General features: G+C 37.1%; 1 protein-coding gene across 1 annotated transcript in view; it reads right to left on the bottom strand.

Annotated features, from left to right (window-relative positions):
- SEMA3C (semaphorin 3C) overlaps positions 1-21,901 on the bottom strand; it is a 212,177-nt gene extending 190,276 nt beyond the window's left edge. Inside the window, exons 1-2 of the mRNA XM_040260730.1 lie at positions 21,559-21,901; positions 19,398-19,538 (exon numbers count right to left, since the gene is read on the bottom strand). Of these exons, the coding sequence (XP_040116664.1) occupies positions 19,398-19,500 (103 nt within the window). The 5' untranslated portion in view covers positions 19,501-19,538; positions 21,559-21,901. The remainder of the gene's footprint in view (positions 1-19,397; positions 19,539-21,558) is intronic.
- Positions 21,902-25,760: the final 3,859 nt, after the last annotated feature.

Below are 25,760 nucleotides of genomic sequence, written 5' to 3'. Positions count from 1 at the left end.
TATTATCAAAACTTCTGCATGCCTTATCATCATCTTCAGTTTATTTTATATAAATAAATATATTTAAAATTCAGTCTACTGAATGATTTGATACATATAGATATAGCTCAACTCCATTATGAAATTCAATGGAATGCTTTTTTATACAAGCCAAATTTCTAATCACTTCATTAAAAAAAGAGGTCTTGTGTTAAGAATTACAGTTCTGTAGAACTGCAATAGTCTCTACCACTTAAAACAAAGTGTGGCCACATCCACCACTTCTACCTGACCCAGATAAGCAAGGAAAGGAGTATTAAGATGGTCTGTTCTATTCCCCTTACTCCCAGTTTCTAATTATGTTAGTGTTGTCTTAAAAGCTTCAGATCCTTGTATCCATCATAAAATTTCAGTAATGAATGAAGCCCAAGCTTGGTGCACTTCACATCTGTTTGTATAAAGTTATGTTTATTTAGAAAAGAAAAAAAAAAGATTTTCTAATCTGAATTTTGCAAAGATTTTAGAAAGAGAAGCTCATAATGAAAGATTCTGTTTCATATGCTATAACTGGGACTCTGCTAAGTCCTTGGTAATTGATGCTAACCATAGTTAACACTAGCAACTGGGGTTGGAAGACTTAAACTGCTGTAAAAGAAGCAAAGGTTGTAAACAAATTTAGGTATTTACTTTATAGTTGCTTTACATATTATTTTTGTTCCATTCACTCCCTTTAAGTTCCTGTTATCTATGCTAAGGATGGATTACTTCATTCTGGCAACAGGTCATTTTGTTCCCACCATTACTAGCCATCAATAATGGGAGGGAAGAAATGCTCAAATACATAAGCCACCAATTTCTTGTCCTGGTCTTCAGCCCAACTGTACTAGCCATTACTGTATAACTGTTACAGTAATATTTATAGTACTAAAGTGTTTGTCAAGCTGATTATCTAATTATTAAATGACAAATTTGTGGTAATCACAACTTTTAAATAAGAAAACATACAAGTAATGCAGAATAAAAATGGTATCAGGAATACAACTCTTTCTGTTGTTGTTACTTCTCAGGTTTTGTTATATGCACTTAGAATGCACACTTAGGAAAGACTGAAATCATATTGAAATATATGACCTATGAAAGTGAAAGTCGCTCAGTTGTGCACCACTCTCTGCAACTCCATGGACTGTACAGCCCATGGAATTATTTAGGCCAGAATACTGGAGTGGGTAGCCTTTCCCTTCTCCAGAGGATCTTCCCAACCCAGGGATCGAACCCAGGTCTCCTACACTGCAGGCAGATTCTGTACCAGCTGAGCCACCAGGGAAGCCCAAGAATACTGGAGTGGATAGTCTATCCCTTCTCCAGGGAATCTTCCCGACCTAGTAAACAAACAAGAGTCTCCTGCACTGCAGGCAATTCTTTACCAGCTGAGGTACCAGGAAAGCCCCTAACTAGATCTTTACCCACAGAGTATGTATATGTACATGCTCATTCAGTCGTGTCTGACTCTTTGAGACCCCATGGACTGTAGTCTGCCAGGCTTCTCTGTCCATGACATTTTCCAGGCAAGAATACTGGAGTGGGTTGCCATTTCCTTCTCCAGGGGATCTTCCCGACCCAGGGATTGAACCACGCTCTGTGTAGGCCGATTCTTTACCGCTTGGCCACCGGTGAAGCATATGTGTATACATGTATGTGTATGTAAAGACTGTGCATTTATCTTAACTCAGATATATATCCCCTCTCCATAAATAATTTATCTTTAAAAAGTAAAAAGCTGGACTTCCCTGGTAGTCCAGTGGTTAAGAATCTGCCTGCCAGTGGAGGGGGACACAGATTCGATGCTGGAAGGGAAGATCCCACGTGCCGTCAGGGCAATTGAGCTCCAGTCCACAACTCCTGAGCCCTTGCCCTGGAGCCCATGCCCCTCCAGGAGACTTCTCCATGTTACTACCACGAGGAGGAGTCTGCGCAGCACTGGGAAGAGGAGCCCCACCTCGCCACAACTAAAGAAAGCCTGTGCGCAGCAACAAAGACACAGTGTTGCCAAAAAAATTAATTAATTTAAAATTTTTACAAAAGGAAAAAGAAAGTGAAAGGCTATAACAAGGGAATAGGAAGTTTTTCAAGAAAGAATTTAACATTCGTTTCTTTAACACTATTACTCCTAAAGAGACTTATGATTTTCTTTTTGCATGATCAGCAGTCTGATCTTCTTAGAAGAAAGAGCAATTACATTCTGCAAAATTATATTGGTTTGACTCCTTCGGTCTATCAATTCCATATTGGCTAGAGACTTGACATTAGTTATTACATTATATATATGATTCAATATAAGCAATCATATCAAAGTCTGGCACCTGCTAATTTTTTATAAGAAAACAGTTTCAGTGAAGTAGTAATTTAGGAATTAATTATGTAGAATATTTTTCATTTTTATTATCAAGAACCTTAAGTGCTATAAAATGTTAAAGTTGAGAAACGCAAGAATATTTGGCACTTTCATTGGCATCACTTCAAGTCAGATCTTAAGATTATTTAAATGATTGCTTCCTTCTAAGATAATACATAGAATACTCTCTTCTAGGGATTGACAAAGGAGAAAATGTAATCCTGATGTACACAGCACAGCAAGTGAAACTCCTGACTACAAGAGCAGTAACTCAGAGAAGGCAAGACAAAGAAAGTATGTTCATTAACTTACATAAATTAGAAATAAAAATATGAAATTTTGGAATTTATGTATTGCCTCAATCTTTTCAAAGAAAATTTAGAGACACTTCTGATTTACTATTCAATATATTTGCAACCTGACATATAATAATCCATAAATTATTGCTGTAGCCCACCAGGCTCTTCTGTCCATGGGACAACCCGGCAAGACTCCTCTAGAGGGTTGCCATTTCCTTCTCCAGGGGACTTTTTTGACCCAGGCATTATTGAACCTACGTCTCTTGCGTCTCTTGCATTGGCAGGCAGATTGTTTACCACTGAAACACCTGGGAAACTCCAAATTATTGCTACAAATCAGTAATTAACAATTTAAGGTAAGTTAAAGCTACAGTGTTGTGTATAATTTGGGAAAGCAAACAGCAGGAGACAAATTTGCTAATATTCAAATTAATGGCCTGGCATTTCTTCAGATTTTGTAATATGCATTTGCAGAATGTCTCTGATTCTCTACATAATTAATTTTCTTCTTCCTATACCATTTCCCTCTTCCAGTCTTGTCTCTGCTACCATCAAGCTGTAGGTCCTTAGCCAAGACATGCAGTCCCTCAGGGACTCCATGCCCACTCGTTTCCTAAGAATTCTGTAATAAATGAGATAACATGTGGAAATTCTCTGAAAAGTTGAAAAGCACCCTGTAGAAGTAACATATTACTACAGAGGGCTCAAAGGCAGTTCATTCTTACTAAACAAAGAGGGAAGGTTGAAATGATTGTTTCTGAGCATGTTCCTTGGAAATGTAGTATGTACTTGCCATCTTTTACAGCTCAGCACATTGTTTCATAGTTAGTGCTGCCCTAAAATAGCACATGGCTCAGCACTGAGCTCTGCCTTTTATGTGCCCTTCTTGCCAACTCATACTCTGCCTTAGAAAATGTCTAACCTTTCTGTTCCTTGCTTTTAACTTTGTTTTCATTAACAACAGAGGTTCTAAGTAACACACGAATGAAAATGTAGAAGGCAAAAAAGAGTATTGGAATTTGCCCAAAGGTTGCAGCTCACTTTCTCAATACTTTTATTTTGGACAGTAATGGAACTAAATCAAGATGACTGGATTTTTTTTTACCTCATTATATAAAAGATATTTGGGAAATGAAAACATTGAATGTCTCTCACTGCTATAGTCACTTGACACTGTAATTGTATTCACAAACAAGAACACATGATCTTTTTTTCTTTAAAAGAAAATATAGGCTATATTGAACTTATGTAGACACATCCTGATAAACCTGCATAGTGAGGTGAGGAGAGTGAATAACTAGTTTTCTATCATTTCTGAGTTCAGTCTTAACTTTCAGAGCCACAAAAGGAGACCTCAGCTATAGCAACAAAATAAACTTGTTCCAGAGGGCTAATTCCCTCATTGTCACCTTGATGAATCTGAAATTGAAGAGGGGATTAGGAATGGTGTAGATAATGAGTTTTATATCCATTATGTTCATGAAGGTTTGCTGTTTCAAGAGGAAACCAAAAATATACTGACACCTTTAATGTCAGTGATAGAGGGAGTTATATATGACTTCCGCAGAAAATGTTTTTTTCTTTCCATTGTGATTTTTTGTGGAGCTTAAAACTAATTCTAACAGTATTTCCAGAAATGGCTCCACACTCTGATTGCTTGTGCTTTATCATGTTCCTTTCCATTCCTGTGACCTTAGGCAAGTTACTCTGTACTTATTTTATGAGGATAAAAATAGTCCCTATTCACAGTGTAGTTACAGAATTAAACAACATGAAGTGTATAAATAGTGCCTGACACAAAGGCAATATTAATGGTAGTGATTACTATTATAATGCATCAGTTCAGCTCAGTTCCATTGCTCAGTCATGTCCGACTCTTTGCAACCCCATGAACTGCAGCACGCCAGGCCTCCCTGTCCATCACCAACTCCTGGAGTTCACTCAGACTCATGTCCTTCGAGTCAGTGATGCCATCCAGCCATCTCATCTTCTGTTGTCCCCTTCTACTTCTGTCCCCAATCCCTCCCAGCATCAGAGTCTTTTCCAATGAGTCATCTCTTCGTGCCAGGTGGCCAAAGTATTGGAGTTTCAGCTTTAGCATCAGTCCCTCCAATGAACACCCAGGACTGATCTCCGTTAGGATGGACTGGTTGGATCTCCTTGCAGTCCAAGGGACTCTCAAGAGTCTTCTCCAACACCACGGTTCAAAAGCATCAATTCTTTGGCGCTCAGCTTTCTTCACAGTCCAACTCTCACATCCATACATGACCACTGGAAAAACCATAGCCTTGACTAGATGGACCTTTGTTGGCAAAGTAATGTCTCTGCTTTTCAATATGCTATGTAGTTTGGTCATAACTTTCCTTCCAAGGAGTAAGCGTGTTTTAATTTCATGGCTGCAATCACCATCTGCAGTGATTTTGGAGCCCCCCAAAATAAAGTCTGACATTGTTTCCACTGTTTCCCCATCTATTTCCCATGAAGGGATGAATAAATTATCAAAATATTTTAGAAACACAGAAGGCAAAATGGTAGCACACATCCTTCCAATGAAGGATGGAAAAATGCATATATTTAGTTCTAGGTATAATTATCTAAATCAAAACTGCAGAGAAAGTCTATGTAACATACACCATTATTCACTCTTGTGAAGAACATATTCACATATTTGATCAATATACAACAAAAAAAGTGAAAATGTTAGCCACTTAGTCATGTCCAACTCTTTGTGACCTCATGGAATGTAACCCGCCATGTTCCTCAGTCCATGGAATTCTCCAGGAAAGAATCCATTCCCTTCTGGACCAAGGGATCAAACCTGGGTCTCCATCACTGAAGGCAGATTCTTTACTATCTGAGACACCAGGGAAGTCCTGATCAACATGCAAATGTATTAAAATTATCTAGCATCACTTGAGCAGTTTGACAGTTCAACCACTAATATTCACATGTATCTATGGATAATCATGGAATATAACATCATTTTTCCATGGAATTGCTATTCATGGTTGACTAACCAGATAACATAAGCTCACTCTTCTGATTTCATTTCACTGAAGCAACCCTCTTTGTTTCCAACTGCAGAAACCTTGTACCTCTAGGAACAGCTTAACATCACAGCATCATCCTTTGGCAACATAATTAAGCTTATTAGATTCTGAGAAAGCTTACCTAGTACAAGAATTGACAGCAAAATACAGGTTTCCAACTTTTTTCTAAAAATCATTTAGAAAGAGAGTCACAGCATATCACTGTAATGCATTTCTGTACTAATTAATACAATTAATTAATCAATACAATTCTGTAATAATTTCTAATATTTCCCAAGGGACATTCTTTGCAATAATTAAAACCTCACAATTCAAGGCTATGAAACAGATTCTGTCTTATTTGACTACTAGAGTTTCATGTCAATATATTCCTTACAGCAAAATATACACTTAAAATTTCTGACAATTTCTTCTCATTTTCTATCTCCATAGTATTTTACAACTATTTTAACTTGCTCTTTATATAACAAACTTACTGTTACGCTACTTAAAAATCTTCTTGCTTTAGGTAATGTCCAACTCACACTTGTATTCATCAACCTCTTTCTGAGTTCAGTGATTCTCTCAGAGGAGAAGAATGCTAAGAGCTTCTTATTCACACAGCACCCCTTGTTGAGTTAAGTTTATTAAAACATGCAGGTGTTATTTAATATGTTCAATTGATGTTTAACTGAGACCACTGGAAGGGAAATTAAAGGAAACTGTAGAAGCCTAAGTTTTCCCAAGAACTAAATATTTCAGAAGATTCCATACAATCAGAGTGAGCATTCTCTAAGATTAATGGAGAAACCAAGAACAATTGAGTTTATTTTTATATCTTGGGCAGCCACTAGACAAACAGTTTTCAACAAATGTGCCTTGCAATGTTAATGCTACCAGAGTTCATAAAGAGGTGATTTATTATTTTGAGTTTATTGTCCAGTAACAATTCATCAGCATTTAGATTTAGCCTATGAGTTCACAGGGGTCCTTTCATCTATTGTCTAATTAACTAAGCTTCTTGTCAAATAAGACAGATATTAAAAGAGAAAAGAGGTTTTGTAAAATTCCATCATCTTTCATTTATATATTATCAATGACCTGGAGATTTTAACAACTTATTAATTAAAATATAGCACTGAAAGAAGGCAGAAAGAATCACAAGGTAAATAACTGAAAGAGTTTATGTGTGTGAAGTTGGGTGTGAAGTTGCTCAGTCGTGTCCGACTCTTTGCGACCCCATGGACTACAGCCTACCAGGCTCCTCTGTCCATGGGGATTTTCCAAGCAATGGTACTGGAGTGGATTGCCACTTCCTTCTCCAGGGGATCTTCCTGACCCAGGGATCAAACCCAGGTCTCCCGCATTGTAGACAGACACTTTACCGTCTAAGCCACCAGGGAAATCCCAAAAGAGCTTATACTCTTACGCAACCCTAGTCTCTGCAGTTAATACACTTGTTTCCCAATACAACTCACACTGACATTTTTATGTTTTTAAACTGCTCTCATACATATGTAAATGTAACTGTAAAACTCAACTTTGGACTGGAAAACTGGCCAATAATAGCTATGCATCCAAATAGTAAAAATCTTTATTGAGTTTTAATCTTTTAATTGTCATTTTTCTTTTGAGCTTTAGGAAATTAGTCACAGGCTTAAGTGGGAGTAGAACACTTCAGCAGTGGGAAGTCATAACTATTTTGGTGAACATAAGCAAAAAATTACTAGCAATCACAAATAATGGACTTTTCTGCCATGCGTTTTACTATCAGTGAATTTACTTGTGAGCATTCAGAGTTTTATAAAGCATTTAAAAATATTTCCATAGGTACCATGATAACTCATAAGAGTTTTTAGCCAAAAGAAAACCTGAAGTAGAGCCAGGCAGCTGCCTGTTTAGTAAAATGATATTTAGACTTTTTGAAACTTGTGTGTTAATTGAGCACACCTTAGTTTTATCCTACTTCTTTATTTCAGAATATTATCTTTCTAGATTTAAAAACATATAATAAAAACGATAATCCAGTATTTTTTAGGATTACTTAAAAAATCAAGTCTGATAACTTAGAAGACTGTACTAAAAAAAAAAAACCCACGATTGAATTATTGCTTCTTTGGTAACTGAGGTGAAGCTATTGTGTGATGTACGATAAGTTAACTTCTGGATTGCAGCTGATACCTGATCTTAGGGGTTTTCCTGGTGGCTCAGTGGTAAAAAATCCGAGTGCAATATACAAGATGTGGGTTCAATCCCTGGGTCGGGAAGATCCCCTGGAGAAGGAAATGACAACCCAGTCCAGTATTCTTGCCTGGGAAATGCCATGGACAGGGAGCCTGGTGGGCTATAGTCCATGGGGTCACAAAAGAGTCAGATACTACTTAGTGACTAAACAACAACAACAATCCAAACTTATAACACACACACACACACACACAAAATCCAAGATACTGTACTCTTTCAGAAAGTTAATAATATATATCTTCATTGGTTCATATAAAATTAACAAATCCAATAATTCTCAATTAAAATATCAGACAAGGTATATTAAATTTTCATATACAATGCAAATATTCCTGAATCAATTTCAAGTACATCAAAAGTATGAAAAAAACAATTTAACAACCCATTGTTCTGAGTGTATGCTCATATTTGTTATTTACATGGGTATATTTATATTTGTGATTGATTTCATTAGCATCTTTTTATGGATATTTTTATACACATAAATTTTATATTATAGTGCAGAAATGGATCAGGAATCATCCCACATGCTCTCCTTTCTGAGGTTTTATAATACTCTTAAGTGCGCCAAGAATGACAAATTGTTGTCTACAATTTCAAGCCACATACTATGTGCCATGACAGTCAAAAAGTAGATTATATTCTTATTAAGTTTAAGCTCATCATGAAAAATTCAACTTTAGAAAAATAGACTCTTAAAAAAATTATTCATTTGGGTCAATACTTCCAAATTCTAGACATATCTAGATATGCCGAACATGCTAGCATACACAAATGCCAAGGACACTGAGGATTAAGACAATACTATTGGCAGGTTACCTACAAGGGCCTATATGCAGTATTTTTCATTTCACACTGGAAACCAGGCTTCTAATCAAAATGCACAGAAGGTTCTCTTGTAGAAAATGTCTAAAATTTACAGGTTAGATGTTGATGGGGAAGGACACAGAATAATTAGAAGTTTGAGAATTAACTGAAAAGGGTTAACATAGAAAGGTGAATTCCCGGACCACACTGAATCTTTAGCGTATAACGTGAAGAGTTTGGAAGTAAATAGAGGCTTCCCTCATAGCTCAGTCGGTAAAGAATCTGCCTACAATGCAATATTCTTGCCTGGAGAATCCCATGAACAGAGGAGCTTCGCAGGCTACACTCCATGGGGTTGCAAAGAGTCAGATACAACTAACTAACACAACATGATCTTCATTTGTACTGTAATTCATTTCACTGCACTTAGCATTGAGACTGCTATTTGTTATTGCTCAATAAATGATGAATTAACATAAGTTTTGATACCTGTTGACAATAAAGCTTTTGTACAGTGAATTTTAATTTTTTAATTGATAGATACCAGGTAAAATGCAATAGATACTCATTTCTTCACCATAGCACTAGAATAGGAACAGCACGAGAGAGGAATTTTTGTTACTTTTTACACAAATGAATTTAGATCCATCCCCTGCTATGCAGACGATGGTCAGGTATTTTCTGCTGGTTTTTTCGTCACTAAGTCCTATCTGACTCTTGTGACCCTGTGGACTGTAGCCTGGTGGGCTCCTCCCTCCATGGAATTCTCCAGGCAAGAATCCTAGAGTGGGTTGCCATTTCCTTCTCCAGGGGATCTTCCTGACCCAGGAATCAAACTCAGGTCTCCTGCAGTGGAGCAGATTCTTTAACGTTTGAGCCACCAGAGGAGGCCAAATGAAGATCATACTTACAAACAATAACTCAGGCAAGCCTTCATGTATAATAGAATGAACACTACATACAACATTAAACACTTCACAAACTTAACTCATTTAATTTTCAAACTGATTTTATGAAGTAGTATCATATGTTACAGACTATAAAATTCTGGATTAAGAAAATTAAGTAACCACCCCAATACAGCATACCCAGAAAGGAGCAAACAACTATGATGTAAAACCAGTAATAAAACCCATGAATTTTTAAAAAATTGTTTAGGTTTCTTTTCTTCCACTTGCCTAGGTTCTTCACACAAATGTTCTTAAAAATACTAAGGGTATTATTGTGAAAGATTTACTCAAAGGAGGTCATATTTATAAAATAAAACTAAGCTCAAATATCATATAATTTTACCAACAGCTAGCAAGGGGTCTTAGAAACAATTTAGTCCAAATTTTTTTGTACCTGATTGAGGAAACCGAGGTCCTGACAAAGTTTCAGAGTTAATTACTGAAGAAGTAAGGATTGAAACCCCTGAAGTATTTATTTCCATGTAAACACTGTTCTCATTATACCACACTGCCAATCTAATATTCACACATTTATGTACATAAAATATTGTTTAAATGTATCTCATAATATTTTATTAACAATCTCCTCAAGGGCACTGAAATCATAACTAATATTTCCCCCACTAAATTATAATTAAATTTTTGTTAATATTTTTCATTCTACCATAAAAATGAAATTGCTACATTCAGACAAAATATGTTTCAGAAGAAAAATTACTACCAGGAATAATCAGAGATATTTCATAATGGAAAAGAGCTAAATTTATCAAGAAGTGTAACACTCCTAAGTAAGTCAGTACTTAATAACAGAAATTAAAAACATGACTATAAAATCACTGCAGATGGTAACTGATGAAATTAAAAGATGCATTCTCCTTGCAAGAAAATCTGTGACAAACCTAGATGGCATATTAAAAAGCAGAGACACTACTTTACTGACAAAGGCCCATCTAGTCAAAGCTATGTTTTTACCTGCTCATATTTGGATGTGAAGGTTGGACCATAAAGAAAGCTGAGCTCCAAAGAACTGATGCTTTTGAACTATGGTGTTGAAGAAGACTCTTGAGAGTCCTTTGGACTTTAAGGAGATCAAACCATTGAATCCTAATGAAATCAGTCCTGAATATTCATTGGAAGGACTGATGCTGAAGCTGAAGCTCCAAGACTTTGGCCACCTGATTCGAAGAACTGATTCATTAAAGTCCCTGATGCTAGCAAAGATTGAGGAAGGAGGAGAAGGGGACAACAGAGGATGAGATGATTGGATGGGATCACCAACTCAATGGACATGAGTTTGAGCAAGCTCCAAGGGTTGGTGATGGACAGGAAAGCCTGGCATGCTGCAGTCCATGGAGTCACAAAGAATCCAACATGACTGAGCAACTGACTTGAATTGAATTTGCTCAGTTCAAGCCAAGAAACATAGGAAGATCCTGAACTCACCATCTCACATGAACACAACCAAATCTTCTACAACAAAAAGAATTATTCCCTCTTAAAAAAAAAAAAAAAAAAGCTGGAAACTAGGTAAACAGCTCAAAGGATACAAGGGGCAGGACAGGCAGAGATGTTTTCTTGCCAAAAAATCCATCTCTGGGACAGCAACCCACAACCAGCTCACAAATATGGAACGTCTCCTTGAGGAGTGGTTTGTGCCCTATATCAAGTACCCCAATCCTTGGGACTTGCACAGGAGACATGAGTTCCCATACGTTTGCCTTTGAAACCAAGGGATTTTTTTCCAGGGGCTTATGTTCAGGCTCCAAAAGGCTGTGAGAGCCTAGATTCTGCTATTTAAAGACTTATAGACAACTCACCTTGGGACTCAGCAGAAAAGTAGCAGCCTAAAAAGTTCCTAGTCTATACGTGAAGGTAATTCATTTGCCAGTCTTAAAGCATCTGCTGGGGTTGGGGGTGGGGCGAGGGGGCAGTGTGGGGGAGGAGTAGTGGACTGCTGAGACTCTCTCTGGGGACTGAGGTGTTGGCGAGTGACATTTTTTGTGTTCTCCCCAGTACCTGGCTAGTGCCAGTAGGCACAAACAGTCACAGCACTCTCCTGTTGCTCTGCAATATCTCTGGCATTCGTGACTTGCCCTGTGCTCTCCTGCTGCTTTTCTAAAGTTGCATTACTGCACTCTTCTGCTTCATCACTACTGTTAAAGTCTGCAGACTCATCACGACCCTGAGCTCTCCTGCTGGATCACTAAAGCCAGCAGGCATGCCCAGTCCACACAGAAGATGCACCCTGATTATATGGCTTGGTGGCCTGGCGAGCTTTTTGGACTGAAACAATCAGAGTCAGTTCTTGGGAGGCTACCACACCCAGGACATTGAACAGACACAGCATAATGAAACACAACCCGACTTTCTGTGGAAAAGAGAGAGAGAGAGAGACCTATTTTCTTGAGCTTCAGTCTTAGGGGGAGACTTAACGTTTGCCACACACTAGAGGCTATGGAAGTGCTCTCAGGGAATGCAGGCCAGAGAATGCCATGGTTGTACTCTCCTCTGGCCTCACTTCAGCTCACTAGTACCTACCAGAAAATAGTTTATACACTTGTTTGGAGCCCTGAGTTTCACAACTGTCATCTAGGGGACACCTTCATATCACCTGGTCTAGAGGACAGCAGGGCTTAAAATTGTGGTCCCACAGAGCTGTATATATTTGCATATTTCAAAAGCTGCTACGTGAGGAAAGTCTTCCAATCAGCCTGAAACTAGGTTTTTCCTGAGATCCCTTGCTATGAAACTCTCACAGTCATTGTTACATCCTCATCTGTGACCCATCAAGAATGAATCAGACTGCTTAGACAATCACAAGGCTTCCTTAGACAATCAAAAGGCTTGCAGAATCTGCCTGCAATGTGGGAGAGCGGGGTTTGATCCCTGGTTTGGGAAGATCCTCTGGAGAAGGGAATGGCAACCCACTCCAGTATTCTGGCCTGGAGAATTTCATGGACAGAGGTTACAGTCCATTGGGTCACAGAGTCAGACACAGCTGAGCTAAACACTTTCACACTTTTAGACAATCACAAAAGTTTGAGAGACAAGTAAATGTTAGTTCAAGGTTGAACAATTAAGGTTCATCTCCTACATAAGACCATTCCTTCAATACTGAGGGAGGTAGCTATTTCATATAATACACAGAAACAAAGAGTCAAGCAAAATGAGGAAACAAGAATATGCTCCAAACAAAGAACAACATAAAACCTCAGAAAAAAATCTGAATTAAATGGAGACGAGAAATTTATCTGATAAACAGTTCAAAGCACAAGTCATAAAGATGCTCATTGAATTTAGAAGGCTGATGAAGACAGTGAGAACCTGAACAATACAGAAAAGATAAGAAAGTACAAAACAGAAGTCTCAGAATTAAAGAATATACAAACTGCACTGAAAAATACAGTAGAAGGGTTCAACAGCAGACAAGATCAAACAGAAGAAAGAATCAGTAATCTGGTGACAGGGCAGTAGAATTCACCCAAACAGGGAAACAAAACAAAACAAAAAAAGAATTTTAAAAAGTTATGATAGCTTTGAAGGAAATGGCTACCCACTCCAGTACTCTTGCCTGGAAAATCCCATGGATGAAGGAGCCTGGTAGGCTACAGTCCACGGGGTCGCAAAGAGTCAGACATGACTGAGCGAATTCACTTCACTTCACAGTACCTGTATGACAACATGAAAAGGAGTATCATTTGCTTAACCAGGGTCCCAGAAGTAAAAGGAGAGAAAAGGCAGGAAATTTATTCAAAGAAATAATGGTTGAAAACTTCCCTAATTTTGGAAACGGACATCCAGATCCAAGAATCCCTGAAAGTTTCAAATAAGAAGAACTCAAGAGATCCACACAATGGCACACTGTAATTATAAGGTCAAATTTAAAGATCACAAAAGAATCTTAAAAACAGCAAGAAAGGGGGGAAAAAAAAGCAACTTGTTACATTGTTACATATAATGGAATCGCTATAAGACTTATCAGCAGAATTTTCAGCAAAAACTTTCAAGGACAAAAGAGAGTAGCATGGTATATTCAAGATGCTAAAAGGAGAAGAAAAAAAAAAAACTTCCAACCACAAATACTCTACCCCACAAGGTTATCATCCTGAACCAAAGAAAAGATAAAAGTTTTCCAGTCAGGAAAAAAACAAAGGAGTTCACAACCAATAAACTGGCCTTATAAGAAAAGTTAAAGGAACTTCATTAAGCTGAAAAGAAAGGGAACCAACAGGTAACAAGAAAACATATGAAAATAAAAGATAAGAAAAAAATCTGGTACATAAAAGATAAGAAAAAAATCTGAGCATAACAGTAAAGAAAGCCATCAAAACACAAAGGAAGATACCCTGTAAAAGCCTATATGGTAAAAGAATCTAAGGGAAAGAAAGGAGTAGATATATGTATACACATCCCTGATTTAATGCACTCTACAATAGAAACTAACGCAATACTGTAAGTCACCTGCGAGGTGTGCGCTGAATGGCTCAGTCATTTCAACTCTTCGTTTCCCCATGGACTGTAGCCTGCCTGGCTCCTCTGTCCATGTGATTCTCCAGGCAAGAATACTGGAGTGGGGTGCCATTCCCTCCTCCAGGGAATATTTCTGACCCAGGTATCAAACCTGCATATTCTGTGTCTCCTGCATTGACAGATGGATTTTTCAACACTGAGTCACCTGGGAAGCCCTGTAAATCAGCTATATTCCAATAAAAATTGGAAAAAAGAACTATCAAGCAATAAAAAAAGAAACAAACAACAACAACAAATGGACAAGGGAGGAGAATAAGAGAAGGAAGAGAAAATAGCAAGAAAACAATTATTAATAGAAAAATCATACAGACTTGTTTAATATTACTTTAAATGTAAATGGAATAAATTCTAAACACACAGAATGGCTGAATGGATTAAAAACAAGACCCAACTACATGTTTCTTACAAGAGGTTGACTTCAGATGAAAGACATACATACACTAAATGTTAAGGGATGAAAAAAAAAAGATGTTCTTTGCAAACAGAAACCAAAAGAAAGTTGGAGTAGATATATTTATATCAGACAAAATAGACTTTAAACCAAGAATGTAAAAAATAAAACAAAGATGGTTATTATATGATAAAGTTGTCAAACCAACAAAAAAGATATAATATTTATCGTATTTATTCATCTAAAATAGGAGTACCTAAATATATAAAGCAAATATTAACAGTCCTAAAGGGAGAAAATGAGCAATATAAAAGGAGATAATTTTAATATCTCCTTTAAATCAATGAATAGATCATCCCAACATAAAATCAACAGAAATCAGTCTTGAACAAAACATTAAACCAGAAAAACTTAACAGATGCATATAGAACATTCTATCTAAAAGCATCATAATAAACATTCTTCTCAAGGGCACATGGAATATTTTTTCAGGATAGATCACATTTTAGGTCATATGCATTTAAGAAGACTGAAATCAAATCAAGTCTCTTTCTGATCACAATGGTATAAGACTAGAAATCAATTACAAGAAAAATCTGAGAAACGAAAACAAAACTCTGCAAATAGGTGGAGATTAAACATGTTACTGAACAACTTGAACACAACTTAGCAGTTAAACAACAACAACTAAACAACCAACTGGTCAATGAAGAAATCAAAAGAAAAATTAAGAAAATATCTTGGGACACATGAAAATGGAAATACAACACACCAAAATCTATCATGCTATGCTATGCTATACCAAGTCCCTTCAGTCATGTCTGACTCTTTGCAACCCCATGGACTGTAGCCCACCAGGCTCCTCTGTCCAAGGGATTCTCCAGGCAAGAATACTGGAGTGGGCTGCCATGAAAATCTATCATAAAGGACACCAAACACACACACAAATTATAGGCCAATATCCCAGATGAACATAGGTACAAACATCATCAACAAAATATCAGCAGACAGAATTCAACAATACATTAACAGAAGCATACACCATAATCAACTGGGAGTTATTCTAGGGATGTAAGAATGGTTCAATACCCGCAAAACAATCATCATGATATACCACAGTATCATAATGAAGGAGAAAACCCAGAAAAACTGATTGTCTCAAATAGATGCACAAAAAGTATTTGACAAAATTCAACATTCATTTATAAGAAATATTAAGTGTAGGAATAGAGGGAACATCTTTCAATATGCTTGCTCCTTGGAAGAAAAACTATGACAAACCTAGACAGCACATTAAAAAGCAGAGACGCTACATTGTAAACAAAGGTCCGTAGAGTCAAAGCTACTGTTTTTCCAGTAGTCATGTACAGATGTAAGAGCTGGACCATAAAGAAAGCTGAATGCCAAAGAACTGATGCTTTCGAACTGTGATGCTGGAGAAGGCTCTTGAGAGTCCCTTGGACTGCAAGGAGATCAAAGCAGTCCATCCTAAAGGAAATCAACCCTGAATATTCATTGGAAGGACTGATGCTAGAGACGAAACTCTACTACTTTGGCCACCTGATGTGAAGAGCTGACTCACTGGAAAAGACCTTGATGCTGGGAAAGATAGAAGGCAGGAAGAGAAGGGGACAACAGAGGACAAGATCATTGGATGGCATCATTGACTCAATGGACATGAGTTTGAGCAAGCTCTGGGAGACAGTGAAGGACAGGGAACCTTGTGAGCTGTAGTCCATGGGGTTGCAAAGAGTCAGACATGACTAACTGACTGATTGAACATTAACAATTTAATATTAGCAATCAAAACATGTTCTGTCTATTTATGTACATAGCCTTGCTTTTCCTTACTAACCTTATTGGTCCTAAAGATCTGCAAAGAATATGACAATAATATTATGAAATATGAATCCATAAACTACTGTTTTTTTTTCAAGAAAAATTCAATTCAAACAAAAATAATTTGCATGAACTTTTTATTCATTTGAAAAGCTATTTGGCATAAAATTTTATGAAACACAGTATCTAATCGGAATAACAGTTCTTTTAACATTCAAATTTATCCAGCATACATAATTATTTAATAACGCCTGAAGTATATTCTCCCCTAGGAGTGATAACCATCTGGGTGACCTTGTGCTAGATCAATAGGGAAGGCAAATCTGTAAGTCACTGTTTCCCAAATGCTATCACTCCATCACTCTACCACCACAAGAAGGGACAGAATGTGAATGGGAGAAGAGATCTCTTATTTCACACACCTTTAAATTGACTGTGATTCTTAACTGGACACTAAGACAACACTGAAAGGATTCTTCTAATGGGTCACTCAGAAATTTTAAACTATTAATAAACGAAAGAAAAATTCTATATCTTTAGTAACCTATTCAGTGTGATACTCAGACAAATCAGAATAAGATCACTGAGACACTTTAAGTAATAAGAAATTTGGAACAAGACTTCAAGCAGGTACAGTCAAATCAGTTAAGAAAATTACTATGACCTAATGATTAAAATTTATACATTTTAAACAACTGGTTTTTCTCAAGATACTTTTCTTATTACATAGTTAATTTTTGGAGGGTTTTTTTGTTATTAATTTATAAATTGTGGGATTTCATTATCCTTGGTGATATATATTTTTAAAACAGTATCCAAATTAAGTGAATTCTATCTAGTTATTTCCAAGTAAGACTCTTGGGAAGAATAAAATAGGAATTATAAGATTTTCAGATAGTTATCTAATCATGCTGTATTTGGCATATGTTATAAATTAAGTATTATTCTATAAGTTTTTTTTTAATTTCAGAGCACTTAAAATTTTAGATACACAGTATTTTTAAAAGTTCATCATAATTTCCAGTCATGTTGTAAACAGTAGTCATTATCCTATAAGATACTAAAGTCTGGTTTCAAAAGACTGTATTACTTAATTTCCTCTTTAAAAGATAAAATGTAACTGTCTTTTCAAAAACAGCCTTGATGAACTATCTCTAGTGACAAACTTGTTTTTAACAGTTAAATATTCAAGCTTAAGTTTCAGTTTAAAATTTTTAAATTAGTTTCAGTGTAACAGAAAGCAGGTTTAGATACCTAATCTGTGTGATCTCTTCATTTTCCTATGCATGCATGCTAAGTTGCTTCAGTCGTGTCTGACTCTGTGCGACCCCGTGGACAGCAGCCCACCAGTCTCCTCTGTCCACGGAATTCTGTAGGCAAGAATACTGGAGTGGGTTGCCATGTCATCTTCCTATACACTGAGAGAAATACAGAAAACAGGGAGGGAATTGCACTGCTCCTTAATGCCTTTATTTTTTACTTGATTAGATAATTCATAGCTCTAGGGCTTCCCTGGTGGCTCAGTGGTAAAGAATCCACCTGCAATGCAGGAGATGTAGGTTCAATCCCTGGGTCTAGAAGATCCCCTGAGGAAGGAAATGGCAACCCACTTCAGCATTCTTGCCTGGGAAATGTCACAGACAGAGGAGCCTATGGGCTATAGTCCATGGGGTTGCAAAAAAGTCAGAAACAACTTAGTGAGTAAACAACAACAACAATTCACAGTTTTCATCCTGGGAGAAGAGGTGAAAGCAGCCAGCAAGTTGTGTTAGTAATTAAAAAAAAAAAAAAGACATTTCAAAAGGTCTTTTTTCTTCCCAACTTGATAGCCATGGGTTCTTGAGGGGAATGGCTAATTCAGAAGCTAAGGAAACAATCAGAAGCTCACACACTCTAAGTTCCAAATAAGGCTCCTTCAGTGCTTGTGATGACCCTGGGGAAAGTACTGATGATTTAAGAAACTAAGAAAAAAGATGGACATTTGACTCATAATTGTCAGTCATACTGCTGTTTGAAATTCAAAATAACAGAATTTCAAAGGCTCACAGCTATATAAGACCTGAGAGTATACTGTTTCTCAAATGAATGAAAATATGCCCAGTGACACTAACGTTTATGCAGAGATAAAGCTGAAAGGAGCAATAAAAATATAAGTGACTCTGACTGGCAAGATGATCTTCCTGATCCATCTCTTATTCCATCTGTCCAATTATTCTGGGTTACATGATGACCAAAATCATCCATCTCCAAGTCTTTTATATTATATACATTAAAGCTCACGCACACATTTGGCAAACCATTCCCTCAGAGGACCTTAATATGCCTTTCATGTTCGTGAATATTTGAAATCACACTCATTTTCCAAGATTCGGAAGAGAGTATTTGCATACAACAGCAATCCAAAGCATATTATTTTAGGTCTTTTTAATTAATTAGGAGAGTTTGCCAACCTCAGGATCTCCTCATGGAAATAGAAGAACACCATTAGAACAATATATGGAGAGACCCAGTCTTGAATTTAAGGCTCAAAGGTATTAGAAAAAAATTTCAATAACGAAACGTGCACAGCTCTTTCTATGGATGAGAAGTTCCATATAAGGGGTATTCCTCATCAAAGGTAAATGACTACTAAGCTTAAAGATCTTAGGCTTTGGAGTCCTCACCATCTCCTCATGCATGTACATGTAAACACAGAAGGAACTTTAAAAAAGGGCAGAATCCATTTCAAACATTTTCATAAACAAATGAAATAGAGGGTTTTGTCTGGTAATCAATAATTTAAAACAGCCACATCATCCAAAAAGCAATCCAGTAGACATTTTTTAATGCTAATCAATACTCAATTATTATTTTACTCTCTTTACTAATTTTTGTATCGGGATTAAGAAAAAAAAAAGACTTCAAAATTTTTCTCAGATTATTTATCAACTTTCTTACCATCAAATGTTAAGTAAACTCTTGCTTGGGGCTGAGATGATCCTTTCACATAGGTAGAACAAACAAATACTCCAACCAAGAGGCAAACTGCCTGGAATGCCATTTCTTCAGATTTGCAAGTTAATATCCAAGGGAAAATACCTTTACAATAAAGATAATAAGTTTGTTATATTTTACTTCACACTTTAGGAGCACACACCCACCCGTACACACAAAACCTGCAATCTAGACAGCACCTTATTCACAAAGATATATCTGAACTTTTAGAGTCATGCAAACAGTAGGAGGTGCTGTGACTTTCTGTCTCACATGTGAAAATTTGGATTTGATTTCATTTGTGTCTGGAAGTCTTTGTTAAAAGTGAAATTATTTCATCATCCAGCAAAATAATGTGAATATTAAACAAAGCGGCCAGGAAAATGTTGTCAATTCCCAAAGGAAAAAACCAATATTTAAACTTGTTTTTCTCTTTAAACAACAACAAAAAACACATTACATTGAAAAGATTTGAGAATGGTGCCAATAGGGATTAACAGATGGAAACTTCTCTTTCTACCATAAATACAGTAGCAGTAGAAAAACCTCACATAAAATTTCACTTCCACACACTCATTAGCTCTTTGGAGTAACCATCTCTGAAATGATATTCCTACACAAAAATCTACCAGGGCTCAATTCCTCATCACTTATATCACTGGAATTAGTTATCTGCCAGTTTATACAGATGACCATACAGCTGTTAAATGATGTAGATGAGGTAACCATGAATTTGTGCCAAATACAAACCAATGACCTAGTGGTGAGCAATCCAGTGAACCATGTATCCCTCAATGCTTTTTTAAAATAAATCAGCTAGAAAGTGGGCTGTCAAAATTTCAAAGGATAAATCAGAGGGACAGGTATTACTGTTTAAAACCATATCTATATAACTGATATATGCTATTAACTAATGTCTGAACACCAGAGATCACATGTGTAATATCAAATCTATAGGAGCTCCAGTAGCCACATGTAAAATAAACTCAGGACCATCAAAAAGAAAAACCATTTTGAGCCTAACACAATTATACAGTGAGATGACATGACAGAGTTTAATCTAGAAATTTATTTTTACAGGTTACAATACTGATCTTCAATAGTATGTGGCTTTTAAAAGTAAAATCTTACCACTATTATTCAATAAAGAAATGCCACTAAAATTTGACAAGTAATACAATACAGGAGCAATAGAGAAGCTTCAGTAATACAGAATCAAAGGAACAATTAAACTGAACATGCCACTGTAAACAAAACTTATATTGATTTCTTAGGTGGTACATGTAAGAGGTAGAAAAAAAAAATTCTATGCTTCTTTTACCACACAGATGGAGAAAACCCTAGAGATGTTTGTCTTTGTAATTTTCAAAAGAAACACTTTCTTCCTGCTTCCACAACCTCTTCACCTTGTCATCCCTAAATTAACTTGAAAGAAAACCGATTTCATAGGGTGATTTTCCCTTAGTAATTTGCTCCCTGGTTTTGTTGACTTTATAGTTAAATTCCACCCCCCCACCAAATATATAAATATGCCTAACCTTTGCCTCTGTATTAAGCAGGATAATAAATACACATTTTTACATACTGCTATTATCAATATCTTATCTGATATGTCCCCATGAAAGCAACATATGCCACAAATTGCAAAAAATAACACTGGAGATGAAATGACAGGTCAAGTGGAGTGAGTATAAAGAGCAACGTGATTTCAAGCCATCCAGAGATGAGAAGTGAGGGAAAGTCAAGTATCTTATACATGCCCCCGCCCCTCACGTTTTATGACTTCTCCCCTTTAACTCAAACAGTTAAGACACGATGCTTACTGTGTTCACTTGTAACGACTGAACACTAATAACATGTAATAAAAGGCCTCTTATAAAATTCTCTCCAGTAATTTTGCCTTAGAAGGCAGGGATACTCAACTTTAAACTCTCCGCAGGTGTCATAACCTAAAAAAACAATTCCAGCCAGGCTCTCCGCAAGGGAAACACTTCTATGACAAACTACATGCGCTCTTAAGAAAATGTCCAGATTTGAGAACACGGATGTGTGAAAAGTCTTATACACAGATCCAAAGTTGTATTTTGCTAAATTTGTAATACAGAAAACAACGAATCCAGCTTACCGAGGTGGAAAGATATCAGCGCGGAAAAGTCGTCAAAGTGCTACAGGTTTGGATCCTCGTTTCTAGCGCTTTCCCCAAAAGACCGTAATTTCTAGGGCGTCCCAGCGATGAAATTCTTTCTTTCCTGCCTTCTGAGTTCCTTTGTAAAGGAATCCTCAGCGTTGCAGCGGCGCGGCACCCGGAGCCCTGCTCCGCGTCGCTCAATCAAGCACTCGGGAGTGAATGGAAAGTGGCCGGCGCAAGGGGCGAGCGCTCGGGTGTCCGATTACAGCTACGCGGCGCGCGGCTCCGGCTGCCCCGGCGCGCCGCCCAGCCAGCTCACATCACCCGCCCAGCACACTCGGCCGCATCTCCACCGGCCGCGAGGCCCCACCCAGAGCGCGCCCGCGAGAGGGTGGCAGGGAGCCGCCAGGGCGGGGCCGACCCCAGGACAAGCTGCCCTCGAGATACAGGAATGCGCTGCAGCAGGCTAGGGGGCCAACTAAACAACTCTGCGCCTTTCTCACTCCGCGGTGGAGTGAGCAACTTACAGGGTGTGTTCCAAGGTTTTTGTTTGTTACCGGCTGCTCTGGGAAGGCATTCAGGATTAAGCTTGGCCTTAACTATCAAAGTGTAAAGCAGTTTTTGCCAGAAAAGTATCACAGCATCCTTTTAAGGCAAGTGGATGGGTTTTTAAAAAGGCACGAGTCTCATCCTTTTCCTGTAGAACGTTTTCTAAAACCGGTCGACATAAAACAGTCTCATCGCAGAAGTTTATCCTTTTAATGGGTATTGTTTCCTATATTGTCCCCAATGCAATAACTTTGTCGACCTTTACATGGTCACTCATATACAATACCCTACCTTCCAGGATACTCCCAAAACATAATAATAAGAAATTATTTCACAGTTGTGTAGAAGAAGAAGAAGCCTGTTTTGAATTATACCAACAGAGGTTTACGAATCTAAACATCAAGGGTATATATTTCCAGCACTACCTTCAGGTAACCTTGTTAAATTCTGGAACTAAGGTTGATGTTTAAGTGAAAATTATTTCTCTGGATCACAATTAACTACATATTTGTACTTGGGGAGGAATGAGCTTCCATCTCCATAAAATGAGCAGGTACTTGCTTAAAAATCACTGTGAGCTACAGCCCAGTAGATGTCACTATACAGAGAGAACATGGAGTGTAATTTCTCTACTGTGTTTTTTATAATTTTCTTTATGAAATAAGTTAGATCACTAAATTCTTATAAACTATCATAGAAAATACTTCTGAGAGTGCAAAATCTTTGATGGAGTGGGACAGCTGAGCTAAATCTCAGTAGGAGGAAGAGAAGAAGTGATTAAGACACATCTTTCATGTATCTAAGCACCACTTCTTATGTTATGCCACTAACTTTTTCTGTGCAGTGAGATATGAAGGGATTATGCCAAATAAGAATGCAAACTTGTGTTCAAAAATTATATTCCATGACCAATATTATCGTCAGACACAAACTATGTTTATGAAAGAAATTTCAAATTAAGTGGATCTGTTCTTTTAAAAAAATCTAATACAGTTAAATTATTTTTGTGATAATTAGTGAAATAAAAATGTGAGCAGCTCCTTGACATGTTTGTAATAATGAATTTAACTGACAAAACATCTGACAGTATTAGAAACCAGATGTAAACATGAGTAAACACTATGCATGGTTTTCTCTGAAATACATCTGAAACTGATTAAGATCCGAGTTATAGTGATCATTACTACTTTCCTACTGATGTATTTGTATATCTCCTTCAGCATTTGTAAATTAGGGAGGGAAAAGAATAAATCATTAGAAAGAAGAATGCAGTGAGCATTAACAAACTGTATAATCCTAAATTTCCAAATGTGGAGTCATTAGACACTTGCTGCTGCAGTTGCTTAGTCGCTTTAGTTGTGTCTGACTATGTGTGACCCTATGGACTACAGCTCACCAGGCCCCTCTGTCCATGGGATTCTCCAGACAAGAATACTGGAGTGGGTTGCCACACCCTCCTCCAGGGATCAAACCTAGATCTCCTACATTGCAGGCAGATTCTTCCCTGCTGAGCCACCAGAGAAGCCCCATTAGACACTGATTAATCTGTAAACCCATGCAAAGTAGAATATATTTACACAGGGACCCAAGATAGAGAAATGCAAGGTGAAATGCACGCCAAATTTACCACCAAACTCACTTTACTAAAGCTGGAAGAATCATCTCAATTCTTCAAAAGGCTTTAGAGGGGATGAAAATAGCTTATATTTAACCAGTCTATGAAACTTGTGCTATGATACTCTCTTTCCTTGCTGAATAAACTTCTTTCAGTGTATTTAACTGAATGGTATTTGCCCAGTACTGAGCCATTAATAGTATTTGAGCAGGACTCAGACATTTACCATTGACCATGCCTCAAAATGAGTGATGAAAATATTGATAGGCATTAGTCAAGTCAGATTCAAGCACAAGGACACAATTACTTCTCATGTTTGACTGAAACTTGGGCCATATAGTGAAATTTTAAGAGGGTCAATAGGTGACCACAATAAGATTTATCTCTGCCCCTCTTTTTCCAAACTACTTAGAAGCCTAAAAAACCTTGACAGGACTTATATAAGAAACATTGCTGGCCAGTGACACTTTTCTTGGATGCAGTTTTGACCCTGTCCTCATAGGTGGGAAATAACTTGAGCTAATTGAATGACTTGTCTAATTTTTTCAATATGGGTTATTATTGTACGTTTCCTCCCGTCTCTAATTCTCTTCTCCTCTTTGACTTTCCTGCCTTCTAACTTCCTCATTTGCTTAAATTCTAGATGATAGCATTTTAAATCTCCTGAACCATATCTTTAGAACGTTTGTACTGCAAATGGTTATTGACTTTGTTCACATCAGCATTCTCTTTTGGTTACCTTAGTTGTTCTGAGACCAAGCCAGTCAAACAGGTCTGGTCTAGAAACATGTGTGTGGAATTGCTATCTGCATGGCTAATAGGCTTTAGTATTTCCTCCATTAAAATCACTCCTTATTTTTCAATACAATGAGTGTATCTCTACTTTCATTCTTAACCCATTGCTAATCTATATCCTTGACCCTTGATCTCTCTCTCTTTTGATGTGTTCTAAACCCTAGGCTTCTCAACTTGTAAAGTTCCTGGCATTAAACAAAATAAACTGGTGATAGTGGTTTGCTCTGGAGAGAGAAACTGCCAGAAAGAAATTGCTGCTTTTTTGCACCTTTTTGCCTTTGTAATTTTATAGCAGGTGAATGTATAAGATTTTATAAAATGTGAAATCTAGTTCAGCATTACTTTAAATACTTTTAAATTGTTCCTACACAATAAAGTTCTATATTTCCCAACTCAGCCAAAATAAAAGTATGTTCTCTCTAATGTCTATATATTACTGTATTTCAAACACAGAAGTAGAATGGTAAGGAATTTCAGTAGTAAGAGTCTGTTAGTGATTTTATTTTTTATGTGCACATGACAAGCTTGTAAAACAGTATTGTGGTCACTCATATTATCACAGGGGTAAAATGTGAACTCTGCATTTGTTTTGTCCTTATAGGAATATTTCACGGGAAACTTCATGAGGGGAGTAGTATCTATCTTCAAGATTAAATATAAACAACTGCAGTTGCATTTTCATACTGTTCATGGCAGAAAGTGAAGAGAAACTAAAGAGTCTCTTGAGGAAGGTGAAAGAGGAAAGTTAAAAAGCTGGCTTAAAATTCAACATTCAGAAAACTAAGATCATGACATCTGGTCCCATCACTTCATGACAATAGATGGGAAAAAAGTGGAAACAGTTACAGATTTCATTTTCTTGGACTCCAAAATCACTGTAGATGGTGATTGCAGCCATGAAGTTAAAAGACAGTTGTTCCTTGGAAGAAAAGTTATGAAAAACCTAGATAGTGTATTAAAAAGCAGAGATATCACTTTGCCAACAAAAGTCTTCTAGTCAAAGCTATGGTTTTTCCAGTAGTCATGTATGGATGTGAGTTGGACCGTAAAGAAGGCTGAGTGCCAAAGAACTGATGCTTTCAAACTGTGGTGCTGGAGAAGACTGTTGAGAGTCCCTTGGACAGCAAGGAGATCAAACCAGTCAATCCTAAAGGAAATCAATCCTGAATATTTATTGGAAGGACTGATGGTAAAGATGAAGCTCGATATTTTGGCCACCTGATGCAAAGAGCTGACTCCT

Source organism: Oryx dammah, unplaced genomic scaffold, assembly GCF_014754425.2.
Source record: "Oryx dammah isolate SB20612 unplaced genomic scaffold, SCBI_Odam_1.1 HiC_scaffold_18, whole genome shotgun sequence".
Classification (NCBI taxonomy): Eukaryota; Metazoa; Chordata; class Mammalia; order Artiodactyla; family Bovidae; genus Oryx; species Oryx dammah.
This window is presented reverse-complemented; position numbering and strand designations above follow the sequence as displayed.